The 15,084-nt window shown below is 38.5% G+C and overlaps 1 protein-coding gene across 1 annotated transcript; it reads left to right on the top strand.

Moving 5' to 3' along the window:
- Positions 1-216: 216 nt before the first annotated feature.
- kiss1ra (KISS1 receptor a) lies at positions 217-14,274 on the top strand. The gene is made up of 5 exons (XM_034233832.1): positions 217-570; positions 2,733-2,857; positions 10,814-10,949; positions 11,146-11,384; positions 12,506-14,274. The coding sequence occupies exons 1-5, from the start codon at positions 321-323 to the stop codon at positions 12,884-12,886; spliced, it is 1,131 nt and encodes a 376-aa protein (XP_034089723.1). The 5' UTR covers positions 217-320; the 3' UTR covers positions 12,887-14,274.
- The last annotated feature ends 810 nt before the right edge of the window (positions 14,275-15,084 follow it).

The following is a 15,084-nucleotide window of genomic DNA, read 5'->3' as shown; positions in this document are numbered from 1 at the left end:
TGCTCTCTTTACTTTTCTTACCATATTCAGTTTTTCTTCAGACACACTCACATCCTAACACATTCTCCATCCTTGACTTCTCCTACTTTGCACCTTGCACTTTCTTCTACTCTCCTCTCATGCATCTCCCTTGCCTGATTTTTTCCTTTTGAATCTCCATTGTTCTCTCTTTTATTCTCTCTTTTATCAAACCTGAGGTCAGCAAGGACTCATTAACTGACCACATACTAGTTCTCTCCCCTAATTGACACATTTTCTTGAATAGCTGTCGTCCGTGCTTTTTCTCTTTCCGTCCCAATTATCCCTCCCGTCCCGTCACAATGTACTCCTCCAAGGAGCTCTCGAACTCCACTGAACAGGTTTGGATCAATGGCTCCGAAGCAAACTTCTCTCTGCAGAGACGTGGCGACGAGGACGAGGAAGGAGATCAGCACCCTTTCCTCACAGATGCCTGGCTGGTCCCCCTCTTTTTCTCCCTCATCATGCTGGTTGGGCTGGTGGGAAACTCTCTGGTTATTTATGTCATTTCAAAACACAGACAGATGAGGACGGCGACCAACTTCTACATAGGTGAGCAAAACTAGATTCAAGCAGAGATTTCAGTGGGCTAGGATGATGACTGTATCATAAACTCCCAGTGCATCAATATCAAAAAGATCCTTTAGTTATTTAGTACTGGTCGCTATGTCTTTCATCTATCCAGAAACGCTTCTTTGCATGCCAATAGCGAGTTCAAAAGAATTTCGAGGGTTCACGGCCGATGCTTTCTGTTTGCCTAATAACTATGCATAAAATATTTAATTACAGGTTTCATTTTTGCCATTAGAGGGAAAGACAGTGTCCAGATGTGTCCTGAATTAAAAAATCTAAAGCGATGAAAGTTATCTGTGTGCGTGTTTTTGAAGTCTCAATGCATTCAATTTGGAAAGTCTGATTCGAATGAAAATGTGTGCAAGAAAACAATTGTTTAACGCTCAAGAGCTCAAGGCTTAAAATGTGTTTTGCTTGTTTGTGCTTATTCACAGAGACTTAATACATTTAGTTTCATGATGCAGTAGGCAATGAAAATGTTAAAAGTACAAAGAGGGGATATTGTTGATAATTCCATGCAAGTCCAGCACACATTTTAACCAAATTTGACAAAAATGTGCTTTCATCCACCATATGAATGTGCATATTAAGTTGAGTGCATTAATTGAAGCAGTTTGTGTGCCTGATTCTCCAGTCTGATCCCATCAAGCGATATAAGAACTGTGTCTGGGGGATGTCAGTAATCTCAGGTGTGCTAAGTGAATTAAGAGCAATCAAAGGAGAACATAAATAAATCAAGCACCTTCCTTGTGTTTCCTCTGGTTTTTCTGTCCACGCTGCCTTTACTCTGAGTGATTGATTTTAGTGTTTGACGTCAATTACTGCACTTCTATACCGTCACCTGTCATAGTGAAGAATTGCAAAGGGTGGTTGATTGAAGTGAAGTCCGAAGAAGATAAGAATTATAATAATCACAACGGAAAAAATAATAAAAATGCACCTACAGTATAGCATGATACATGTTCATAATTATCTGTAGTTTGTTATTTGATTTACTGTTGAAACCCTTTTTGTCTGTGTTTGCATTTTGCAGCGTGTCTGTGACATGAATTTGATCTTATTTGAGCATTGAATCAGTTTAATATTCAGCAACATTAGATTAGTTGCTGCACCATCTGCCAACCCTCTCAACATAATAATCCAGCTCCTATGATGGGATTGGTTCAGCTAATAAAACAAATAGGAAGGTATGTGGGGAATTTGTCAAAATGTTGGATTAAATAGATAAAAATGGAAAGCAAGATCAGACTGCAAATGAAATAACTTCCACCTCTGCTTAGTGTCCTTTCTAAATAGGGATTTATGTTTTTCAATGTGTTCATATGAAGCTGTTGGGAAGGCCATGTGGATTTAAAGGTCCCCTATTATACTGTTTTTCATCAACATATTATAGGTCTCAGATATTTACAAAACATGTCTCTGAAGTGTTTGGCTCCAAATACCAAGCAGATCATTGCAGCATCCCATAATCCCCTCTGTTTCAGCCCTGTTTCAAAAGTGCTGATTCTCTGTCTGTTACTTTAGATGAACATAAGGAGCCCCTCCCCACGCCCCTCAGAGATATTTGGCTAAAAATAACACAAGGGTGTTACCTTGGTTGGTTTTTGGCTAATGGTTACACGAGCATAAATCGTTATGACATCACAAAGTGGCCAAAATCTGATCAGCTCATTTTCAGACAGGTTTTTATATAAATGGATCAGGACAAAAAGAGAGAGAATCTTTTTTCCTGACTTTCAGAATCTCTTTACAGAGGGGACACATCATTATGTCTAAAATACATGAAAAAGTGGATTTGGCATAATAGGTGACCTTTAAATCAAGCATTTGTATGTTTAGGAAAGAGGGGCATCATATCAGGAATCCGAAAGCATGGACAAACAAAATCAGTTGTTTTGTATTGTTGAATCCAAACCAAGAAAACCAGAATAAATTGTTAGATAATTTAGGTTAAAAGTCAAGTCGTTTAGATATTTGACTGTTACATATTATACCTTTAAGCTTGCACAAACTGTAAAACGGTACCCCTGTCAGGAAATTCAAAGTATACTCAATAGCCTATGTGTTATTTCACTGACACAACCTTAGATAGCCTATCTGAAACTACTCCCGATAACCTGAATGTTGTTTTCTGTGTGCAGCGAACCTGGCAGCCACTGACATCATCTTCCTGGTGTGCTGCGTCCCCTTCACTGCCACCCTCTATCCTCTCCCTGGATGGATCTTTGGCAACTTCATGTGCAAATTTGTTGCCTTTCTACAGCAGGTAAAGAATAACTCATGTCTTTTTTTTTCTTACACAACCGTAATTACACTTTTCCTGGATGGGAAATGTGTTTTCACACTCACAGTAGTGTCATATTGCAGCGAGGACATTTTAGTCTTTTGTAACATCAGATCCAAGAGCAGAAAAAAGGGCACTGATTTTCTAACTCAATTATATTCTAGAGCCATCTCAGCTAGACATTTTTGGTTCTAAAAACATTCTGAGAATGTTAGTCATTGTTCTAGGAAGGTTTTCAGCTGGAAGTTTTTGTTTGGTTTCCAGAACGTTCTTCTGAAAGGTAGGATAACGTTCTCTAAAAACATTCTTAAAATGTTTGGTGATAACCTTCTTCAAATGTTTTTGATAATATTGTGAGAACATTATGCCCTACTGTTCTTAAAACATTTTCAGCTGCAAGTTAGATTTGTCATGTTGCCAGAATGTTATTATTTTAGAGAAGGATAACATGCTTTATGTTAAAAAAAAGTATGCAAATGTTCTGTGGTAACAATTTACTAAAATATGTTTACATTATTAGAACATAAAGAAATAATATTCCTGTAATTGTTCAACTCAAAATTCCTGGGTAAGTGGACTGACCACTCTGGTCATTAGGATGATTTTGATAGTTTACTTAACTATTGGAATTTGACTATTAACACATGTAAAAGAATGACTCAGAATCAGCTGGTGAAAGTAACATTTGTTTATTAGAAAAGGGGAGCTGGGAGCGGAGGTTGGTTATGGCGGCAGTGGGAAACAGTTGTTCCAGGGTGGGTAGAGAGGCCTGGCTGGTCTTGGTAGTGTGGAAGGCCTTGGATTCCTCCTGGGAGAGACACAAAAATGAGTGCGAGGCAAAAGCAGGCAAAGTTATCAAAGAATATGCTGGTAAAAAGCTAGAGCGGCACGCAACAAACCGTTCACGGCAACAAACCGGCAGGGAATGAGTGCAGGCTGCAGGCTTTCATAGTGTGGCTGATGAGCAGGTTGCAGGTGTGGTTGATTGGAGATTGCTCCCAGCCGTGTAGAGCAGACCAGCAGGCAGGTGTGGGGTGGGGGTGGGGGGCACGTTTTATAAATAAACTTTCTGTCATCTCAGGACTCAATAACATCCTGAAAACATCCTCTGAATGTTGCAGTTAAAACGTTATGTCTTAGTTAACCTTAAACCTTATAGGAACATTATTTGAAAAAATAAACATCCTAAAAAGGTTATTTGAACATCAGATTAAAACGTTTCTTTAAAACCTTATTAGAACCAATAGGTAACGTTAGCCAAAGTTGTGAGAACGTTCCCCGCTAGCTGGGATCTCTATTCAATGTTTCCTTGAAAAGAGAACAGAAAGAAAGACGTTTCATTGACACTGTACAGTTACATTTATGGATATTCAAGCAACAACCAAACTCAGCAGAAAAGATGGACAGGAGAAGAAGCACCAAAGAAGAGTAACAAAGATTTCTACAAGATGCAGTTAACTTTTTAAGATTTATTTAGATTTTGCGAGCATTATACCCTCGTCATGGGTTGTGAGACATTGGTTTTATATTTAGAGAAGAACAGTGTGATGCCTTGAGGTAGTGCTTTCTCCTTGTATACTGGTGACCATTGGAACTATTGGCATGGCAGCATTCTCTGCATTATCTACTCTGTGAGCCTGTGCTTCCTACAGTTTCCCAAAACACCCTTGTCTGCACATGTTTGACACATTGTGTGATTTTTATGAGAAGCATAATTCCAATATTCACTGTTCTTTTACCCTGGTTCCATATCACCAACCATTAGGAAAGGTAACTGACTTTTTTACAGCAAAAACCTACAATATATTCACTAGTAAGTCGCTAACTTTGTCTTTCTGCAGTTAAGTGGTAAGCAAATTGTGTACAGTGACTTTCTAGAAATAAGAAAGGTGTAACGACAACAAGTTCTATGCAACCAACTTTAAGTTATTCTTAACTGTTTATAGGAAACGTTTCATTAAAACTGCAACCTGTTGACTCCATACAGCTTATTATTACTTAAAGAGGATAGCCAATTAAAGTGTGCTTAAATGCACACCGTGTGACAAGCGGTGGGTGTACAGCTCAGACAGTAAAGGGCCACAGTACTCTGCGACATGGTAATTAAACTTACCCAGGCACTATAAAATGTGATCTACAAAAAATATGCTCAATTGCCATGTAGCTTGACAAGGCTACAGTGTCTGTAATACTGTAAGTGGGGGGTTACAAAAGACGGTCAAGTGACACAAAAATCTAAACATACGTTGTACCCGGAAGAAAAACTTAAATATGTGACAATTAGATCAATTCAATTTATAGTTTATTGGCTTAAAATTGTACGTCATTCATTCGGAAGCAAGAAAGGAGGAGGGGACAACCTATAATCCGATGAAGACATTTTCTTTTGAAAGCAGGATGACTCAATGTTCTCTGCTGACTTGAGCATAAAAGAGTTGGAGAAGTCAATCTGGCTGGCAGGCAGGTCACCGTCTGCCAGCCAGACCGGGCAGACGGTGACCTGGAAAAGGTTAAAAGCTATTTTTAATTAAAAACACAGGGACATGATTTGGTTTATTAATCTGAGCATGAAGTTTAGTACCCTGTGAGCTTCTTGTGGAACAATGGCTCCTGAGGAAGTCGATTGAAGCAATTGTCTGTCAAGCTGGCCTTTTGTAGCTTTTTCTGATTGTCTCTGTAGATAAAAGTAACAGAAGAATAGTTACATGAAACACAAACCCTTCATTTTCCTTTAAAACAAATGTTAATTTCAGAAAGACCTGCTACCAAACAATATTTCATCCGCAAAACAGAAAGTTATAAATGTTTTCAATAATTTTAATGAGTCCAACCGCTTTTTTTGCCTTAGTTAAACCTGTCATAGAATTCTGGAGCGTTAACCTCAGTACCATCAAACATATCCACAGATTTGATGAAAACATTAGGTGTAGTAAACTGTGACTGCTGTGTTTTACATCCATCCTCACTCTCTGGTAAAGCAACATTACATGACAAATATACCCTACTACCTCTACTGCCATTTAGTCAAGTTGATTCTTGCAAACCAAGGTCTTGAAAGCTTCAGGTTTTTACTACGTTTCCACACATACTGACTGGAGAGATTTAACTAATGTGAGTTGTATATCAGTCAGAGGCTAACTGTTCCTTGTCATGTCTGTTGCACTCAAAAATGTTCTAGGAATAAAAGGACAATATTAAACTTGCATATCTGTACAGCCTTGGGTGTATGATCCCCAGTTCAACTTGTTATTGTTTAAAAAAACGTGCATGTTTCAAAACCAGGCAAGTCAGGAACAAACATTTCCAAGAGACACATGAATCTGGTATTTGTCAGATAGTCTGGAAAGGTAGGGCAAATATAAACTAGGCAGTCTGACAAAGATAGATTATAAAGTGCAAGACTAATAGATGGAAGGGTGTGAAAAGGGGTTATACTGCAGGACAGGGGAGATGACAGGAGAGTTGAGGCAGTGAAAACACACCAGGAAATATATTGAAACTGGCTGAACTCATGCCCTCAAACAGAATAATAATATACACTGAAACTACCCTATCATTATCTGGGTTTTTTATTCAAAAGGAACGAGTGTAATAAGAAAAAGAGGGAGATACAACAATAGCACATCCATCCACTCATCGTGTTGGACATTGCCAACTGTTAATTGGTGCTTGATAATCCGTGGACCTTTCCAGCAAACCATTACTGAAAGTGACTATAGGTGAAATAACTGTTTTCACCATAACATGCAGTAAGAGACATTTCCTAAGGTGTGACAGAGGCTGATGTAAATCGTATTTTTGGTTAAAAAGCGTTGTCCTCTAGCACCGGCATATACACCCTACATTTGGAAACATTGATGTATTGAATTTTGCGGCCTCTTGAGGGGACTAATGGGGCTTCACGTGTTCAGTTGTGCAACTATATATAATGACAATCTACAGAATCTAATGATGTTGGCATGCTCTTTGTTCATTGGTAAATGTGAGGGATTAATTTTGTCTTTACTTAAGATATTTGACCTTTCGGCCTGTTGACATTTACGACGAAGCCGAAGTCTGTTATCTGTCTTAAGGAATGGGAAGTCTCAGCTATTGCTGCCATTATCAGTTTTATGACCGGTCAACTCTCGGTCACAAGAGCCATAGAGTCAGATAAAGTGATTCAGTGTCTCCAGGTGTTCACAGATACCTTCCCCCAATATGTGGATTTGGCTCTCTGTAAACTGGTTAAAAGGTCTACCAAGATGAGAGGGTGATTCAGATTTGACATGGCAAACCACCCGTGCAGTCAGAACCTTTGACTGTGTGACTTGTGATGTGAATTTCTCCGGCCGATGCTTGTATTAAATCTCAGTGTTTGACATCAGAACTCCTGCTCGTCCTGTATCTCCTTCATGAGTCGGTGACTCCCACTGCATTGCTACACAGAAGTTTCCTCCACAGTAAAGAATGAAGCAAATAAGTTAACTCTGTTAACTATCATGCAGAACAAAGTTCCTTTTTAGTCTGTTATTCCCTCTTTTGGTGAAGCAATGTAAGCAGGTGTTACTTGAAAGAATGCAGTTTGTTGACAAGAAAACAAATGATGCCTTCTGTGATTTAATTGATGGTAAAATCTACTTTAATCATTTGACAAAAAACACAAACATACGCAGAAGCCTGATGCATTTGTTTCTGTTGAATGTTTATCTTTCAATGTGCACATTTATAGAAGCTTGTAATATAATTATTTTTGCGTGTGAGGAGCTACGTCTGTCCTTTTCATTTTTGTTTCGCCACTTTGAAATACTATCCATCTTCATCTAATGGATCCAAAAAGGTAATATCTGCTTTTCACAACTCTTATATCTTCTTCTGGTTTGGAGAGAAGAGCTTGTGCACATAGAGCGTCTATTTTCCAAAACACCTGGTCCGAGAAAACAAGCCATAGGGGATCTTCAAATGTTTCGTGACATTCGTTTGCAGCAACACATACAGTAATGCAATGCAGACATGAAGGGAAAGAAGGGATGACGGGCTGCCTACACTGGCATTAGTTTGGTTAGACACAGCAGTGAGCAGCAAGTGAGCAGAGATGGACTGACCCAGCTTCTGCAAAGCTTTTAGGTTTGCTTTACAAGATTTCTGACCAATAAGAAGGACATTTGCGAGTGCATTTCAGGCCCTGCTCCTTTATACATGCCCTTCAGCAAATATATTTTTCTCTTTTGCCAGCTTTTGCATTATTAAAACAAACCAGAAATAAGTGAAAAATAACCAAACCATCAATTGTACTTACTGATTCAGACGAGCCAAAGACTATGGCTTGTGAAAGCACGTCTAATGTATTCCCTTTGTTAAGCCCATTCCACTGAACAGACACCATGCATTGAAAATAACAGGGTAGAGTCTTTCCTAATGCACCAGGTGCCTCAGCAATTGAGGGATTGCAGCACTTCCTCAGTGGCCTCAACACCAAACTCATCATAACCCTTTCTGGCTCTCTCATCATATCCTTTGAAACAGTCCAAACCTCTGAAGGGTAATGGGTGCTGGCTTCACAGTCACATAAGAGCTGGAGAGGGAAAGAGGCAGGCACGTAGACAAAGAGGGACTAAATTAGATTATCTTTTGAAAAGAGCATAGAGAGAACTTCTGACCTCTCATTTGTCACCTCTGCTGCACATATTTCAAAGTATTTGAAGAGAGGGAATTATTTTGTAAAGAGGGTGAAAAGGAGCGTTTTCTATCTCATTCTGGTCTCCTGAAACTCAATGTATAATTGTGTGTGAAAGGAATACATCAATAGAGTCAGGATGCTTTCTACTTAAGGACATAATGACTTGAAGTGAAATGAAATTTTGAGCAGAAGGATGTGCGTGGTGAATTATGTAGGAGAAGTGAGTCAAACAGGAATGTACAGGAACATTTCTTTGATAGCATGAATCCCACATTTAGCCTCATGTACAAATGATTCTGATGTTTCTAAGTTGAATTCAATCAAGCATCATTAAACGCTATTAAAAACAAAAATTAAGGATTTCTTCATACGCTAATTAAAACTACTTATCACAAAGGCACCTCCCCTCTGCTTTCTGTTCCTCCCTCGCTCTCCCTGCATGCTCTCCAGTATAAAAGCACAAGAGTTTATTAGCACACAAAAAGGTGGGTTCTTCTTACAAAAGCTGCTTGAAGTTATCTTTTGCTCTTTAATGAAGGATGATTAACTACAAGGCTTGATGCACATGACACTGTTAGAAAGGTGTGTGGGCCTTTCTTCGGTTGCAAGGGTTATTTAAGAAATGTGCAATAGGCTCTCGTAGGAAACAACTTTCTCTAATGAGCACACATTTTCAAGCATGTTTACATCTCGCTAAAACTTTACTTGTTGCACTGAAAATAATCACGACATATATACTATAACAATTGCTATATTTCTACGTTTTTGTCTATGAATTCATGCACAGGATTGTCTGTTTGAAGCGCTGCATTCATTTTAAGATGTTCTTTCTATAGTAGGTATCAGGTGGAGGTAAGATCAAATTCAGACATAGGTTTAAACTGAAAATTCAATGACAGTGTGGCCACTTGTCCTGTTATTACAATTCCTTGGACTTCAAATACCAAATATATTTAACAGAGCTGGTAAAGAGCTAAAAAGCGGACATATTTAAACCATTAAGACAGAGGATGAAGGGACATTTAGTCAGGCAATAGTCAAGAAAAGGCCAACAAGGTCGCAAAGGTTGCAAACCGTTATATTAGTTCAAGAGATACATGACGTGAGTTGGTAAAGAGAGAAGTCGAAACACAGCAGACCACAGGAAACCAAAGACACATATTCACAATCTGGCTGGGAAGGAGAGGAAATGGGCTGGTTATATTCTGAAGGGCTGATGATGGAAAGTGGAATCAAGTGAGCAGGTAAATGAGAGATTGAGAAGGATAAGTGGGAAAGTCTGAGGGCATTTGCTGGTTATTAACGGAGGCAGAATGACAGGATTAAGGACAGATTTCATTTATTGCAAAGTGTTAGGACTATTGCAAAAACCAAGCAGCTCAAAAATATCAGATTTAAAAACAAAAAAGAAGAAGAAAAATAAAGAAATCCCATCAAGAAAAGCTTTGGAGTTTATATGTTCATCTGGGAGATGCTGATATGAAACCATTGTTACAAAATTAGCGACAGTTCCAGTTTTACGCCGAAGAGGGGAGTTGACCCCGAAGCTTGACGACGTATCTGCTACATTTAGCTGGCTTTGAATTGGGCTAATGCATGAGATCTTTTTAAAATGTATTATAAAACAGTGGGCTAGCAAATTCACACTTTTTTCTTTGCATTTTTACTGGGCATTCATTCAACCTCAATGTAGATGCAACATGTTTTCAAAACAGTATCTGACTATGTACGTAAAAATAAGTTTACACATAAAAGAGATAAGCGATTTCAAATGTGACTTCGACTTCAGCAAGAACACAGCATGATGTTCATCTAATAATTATTTGTTCTGCCAAAAAGATTTGGAGGAAAACTTTATACACTGAAAAAACTGAAGCATTGACTTGAGTTACATGTTTTATGTCAACACATTTGACATCACTGTATGAGGTTAGTTGAAAGCAATAATATTAAGTTGAACCTATTCAAATGTAAGATTATTGCTTTCAACTAACCTAATACAGTTATGTGAAATCTGTTGACATGATACATTTAATTAAAGTCAATGCTTCAGTGTTTTCAGTGTAGTTTCCTGTATGCTAATTGAACATGTTCTTTCTAGCAAACAAAGTGCCTTAGAGTTGGAGCTTAGGCAGATACTTAATTAACAACATGTCCTCATAATGCTGATTAAAAGTAACATCTCTCCCAAAATACATTTGCTCTTACAAAATAGTCAAATGAGTAGAAAGTAGAATATTTGTGTTAATCATGTGGACATGTTTTACTGTGCTTCCAAGGTGACCGTCCAAGCCACCTGTATAACACTGACAGCCATGAGCGGGGACCGCTGTTACGTCACAATCTACCCTCTGAAATCTCTGCGCCACCGCACCCCGAGAGTAGCCATGATTGTCAGCATCTGCATTTGGATCGGTACGTTCTGCTCATTTAATGAAAAACTCTCTCCCACCTTTTCCCCTAAGTACTGTAGATTTAATCTTCCTGTTTTAATTAATTCACCACTGAGTAAATGAATAATTAGGACCAATTGTATATGAAGTAGGCACGGGAATTAGCATTTATGATGATTTCATCTACTTCAACTAACACATTCATCGTCCTTTCACAGGCTCTTTCATTCTGTCAACCCCAATTTTAATGTACCAGCGTATAGAGGAGGGCTACTGGTTCGGGCCGAGGCAGTACTGCATGGAGAGGTTCCCCTCAAAGACACACGAGAGGGCTTTCATCCTCTACCAGTTTATTGCTGCCTACCTGCTGCCTGTCCTCACCATTTCCTTCTGCTACACTCTGATGGTGAAGCGGGTGGGCCAGCCCACTGTGGAGCCTGTAGACAACAACTATCAGGTATGCACAGGGTTCGTTTTGCTAATTAAAAGTGTAAAAGCTCTTTTGTTCTATATACTGGGACTGTCTGTACCTTTATTCTTAACTTTCTTTAATTGTGTCCGCCTTTGAAAGTGTCTTTTAAAACACCTTCCTTTTAAGAATTGTTGAATAATAACAATGGATTTAATTACTTCTGTAAAAGGTGTCACTCAAAACAAACCAAGATAAGTATAACCAAACTACGCAGTTACCCTTAGCTCTATGCAGCGTCAGTGTCTCTCAGTTATTTGATTTAGATTTAAAGCCTGAAACTTGATTTAGCTCCTGCTCCCCACTCTGATAGTGATTTCTGAAAAATCACTATCTGCTCCCTGCTCTGCACCAAATGAGAAGCAGACAAAGTGAATGACTAGCTGGCGAACATATTGGAACATTCAGCATGAGCCGGATGTTTCACTCAGAGATTGGTAGAGACAAAAAGCAGAGATAAAATCATCAGGTGGTCAAAGTACTCTGTTTGGTATTTCACTTTAACTCTCCTAACAACATATTTAACATACACAGACTAGATCCCTAGAGACCCCAATAGCAAACCACTGTAAAACATCATCATAGGGAGCGTTAATTAAATCCTTTTCAAAACATTATTATGTTTAACATGAACATAAACATAATTTCTGTGTTTGAACGAAGGTTTGTAGTATTAACTTTAGGGTTAGTAGGATATTCAAAAGTACATTTAAGATGTTTCATAATGTAACATTGGACCATATGGATGCTACAAGTGCAATGCAGGTAAGTGAGAGTTTAGCTAGGATACATAGAACATTCTTATTATTATTATCTCATTATAGTCACAATCCTGCTCAATAACACAAACCATAAAGATATTGTCAATTAACATATTTACTTACAAATCCTGTGTCAAACCATCTCTGCAAAGAAGGATGGCCACGGATTCAACACTAGTGATTCCCATTCTCTGCACACCATGAAAATATCCCTCTCTGAGCTACGACTTCCTTTTTTATGACAACTTCCTGTCTAACAGGAACTTAAAGCTGCTATACCAAAACTTCCAGAAGATGTCGCTATTAAGCCTGAACTTAATACTATAATACTCATCTTGTCCTCCTCAGGTCAACCTCCTGTCTGAGAGAACTATCAGTATCAGGAGCAAAATCTCCAAGATGGTGGTAGTAATCGTCCTCCTCTTTGCCATTTGCTGGGGTCCCATCCAGATCTTCATCCTCTTCCAGTCTTTCTATCCCAACTTCCGGCCCACCTACGCCACATACAAGATCAAGACGTGGGCTAACTGCATGTCCTACGCCAACTCTTCGGTCAACCCCATCGTTTACGGTTTCATGGGAGCCACCTTCCAAAAGTCCTTCAGGAAAACCTTCCCGTTTCTATTCAAGCACAAGGTCAGAGATAGCAGCATGGCTTCCAGGACTGCCAACGCTGAGATCAAGTTTGTTGCTGCAGAGGAAGGCAACAATAACAATGCAACTAATTGAATCTAACAGTTAAAAAAAGCAAGAAGGACATACATGTACAGTATCTATAAAGAGCCAATACCGCAAGAAGACAATTACATTAAAATAAGTATTCAGAGAGGAACTGGAGAGTGGCAAAAGGAGAGACTCTGTTTGGCAGACATGTTTTAGTTTTGTTTACAACTCATCAACAAAATGATGTGGGGAAACGCAGACTCATTATACATGTAGACACTGACAGTGTTTGGCACAATGTTACCTGTTTGACTGCCAAGGCCAGGCAGTGCTATTGGCACATCAGCCATTGAGCTGCCACACATCATAGCCAAACAACAGAGGACAGCCGTAAACCTCCCTGTGGCTGCAGATTTGGTATAAACTATTCAGCATTTGGACAGTTGAAGATATGATGTATTCTATTATGAGAATATTGTATTTTGGAAATGACATAAGGCGGAAATAACATAAGGCTGAATGTGCATTTTTACATGGACAATGAATACACTGAAACAGATGCCAATGGACAATGTAATGTGTTTGTATTACTGGAGATAAAGGTGTCTGCCATTGTGGGAAAGCATTTCTTAAAGGTGCAGTGAGACATTTTATTTTCTTGAAGACAGTAACATAAAAGGTTTGTGAACACTCTCATGTCTGAATGTTAAATATGAAGCTAGAGCCAGACGAGATTATTTTTAGTTTAGCATATAGACTGGCCCTGTCCAAAGTTTAAAACACTTTGAAATCTGACCAGGAGCTCTACAGCTCAGAAAGTAAAGAATATTTGATTTGTTATCAAGGCTGTTTTAAGAAATAGTTGCAGCTCAAAACGCCCCATAAATAGAGAAAAAGCTTAGGAGGTGAATAACTAACTACTACCTTTATTGCATCTGTTATCTTCCTAATTTCTGGTAATTTATCTACTGTCTGTTATAAAAGCATAAACACAACCTACAAATTGAATCTTAAGGTTTCTATACACAACATAAACAGTGTTAATTGGCTTATTTCTGAATTTGAGATAAAACTAAGATACTGTAGCTAATACTCCTTCATTCCAGCCTTTAAGCTAAGGTACATTATTTAGATTATATTGAAAATAATGTAAATATTAGATTTTTTTTTAAATCTCACTTCGCACTTAATAATACTGACATTCCATTTTTTAATGTAATTGATGTGCTCTCCTCTTTTCGTTTTCTGAAACGCAACATGAAAGCTCTCAAGCACAAATCCCAAAATGTTATACCATATTGTTTAAAAATCGGTCTATTAATGTTTCTTCATTTGTTATCTGTAGTTTTCATCTGAAATAATGTGGGACCAATTGTACCTCCTTTTAGTGTGTCTCAATGATGGAGATCTGAATAGTGAGTAGGATGTTAGTTATTTATATATATATTCTATACAGTAACAGTAAGCTCAGGATAACAAGAGGTTAACATTTATTTTTGGTGGGAGTGTAAAGAAGCAAAGCCAGCATCAATTTCTCTGCTGCCATGACTGTTGAGTGGGAGCGGGCGGAGGCAGGGGTTACGACCAGTGAAGCATAGGCAGTGTTTACCTTTCCTTTGTGTCCCACACACCAACATTCACACCTTCCTCAAAACATGTGCAGGCTGTAGACACCTGCACATACAAAGGCATGCACATGCACTTTCACCTGGTACAACGTGGAATCGGTTGCCACATCTTTGAGAAACAACCTTTTATGATCTTGTCAGGTTGAACTAAATTCTAACAGGTTGAGGCCACACAAGACATGTTTTGAAAGATTAATTTGAAGGAAACCCTGTATAGAGAGCAGCTGTCTGGAGATGAAAATACAGCCTGTCATTGATAATACAAACCCTGCCAGCTCTTCACTCCTAGATGCAGTCCTTTTCTATCCATCCCACATAGTGACATTCAAAAGCAGCTTCATAGAAAACCTAATGCAATTCTCATTTATACATTTTAGATACTGTTGGACGTGCTGTCATCAGGGCTACATTTTAATTACATAAGAGTTTTTTGAATGTTTTTACATGCCACGATCAGTCATAAAACAAAACAAGAATGATTAAGTGAGAACGTGTTTTGGTACATTTTGCAAAAGGAAGCAGACAAACTCTTATCTATGACCACCTCTATGTAATCTGTTCAGAACGATGTGTAACCCTGAATACAGTTTGCAGTCCAAAGTAGCTTCACAAATTAAAATGATTTTACATTTTCAA

Source organism: Gymnodraco acuticeps, unplaced genomic scaffold (assembly GCF_902827175.1).
Source record: "Gymnodraco acuticeps unplaced genomic scaffold, fGymAcu1.1, whole genome shotgun sequence".
Lineage (NCBI taxonomy): Eukaryota > Metazoa > Chordata > Actinopteri > Perciformes > Bathydraconidae > Gymnodraco > Gymnodraco acuticeps.
Note: the sequence above shows the minus strand (reverse complement) of the source record. Positions and strands in the feature narration are given on the sequence as shown.

Coding starts and splice junctions, on each gene's coding strand:
- kiss1ra (XM_034233832.1), top strand. CDS start 321: ATGTACTCCTCCAAGGAGCTCTCGAACTCCACTGAACAGGTTTGGATC. Junction 10,950..11,145: donor CAGCATCTGCATTTGGATCG/GTACGTTCTGCT, acceptor GTCCTTTCACAG/GCTCTTTCATTCTGTCAACC. Junction 11,385..12,505: donor CTGTAGACAACAACTATCAG/GTATGCACAGGG, acceptor TGTCCTCCTCAG/GTCAACCTCCTGTCTGAGAG.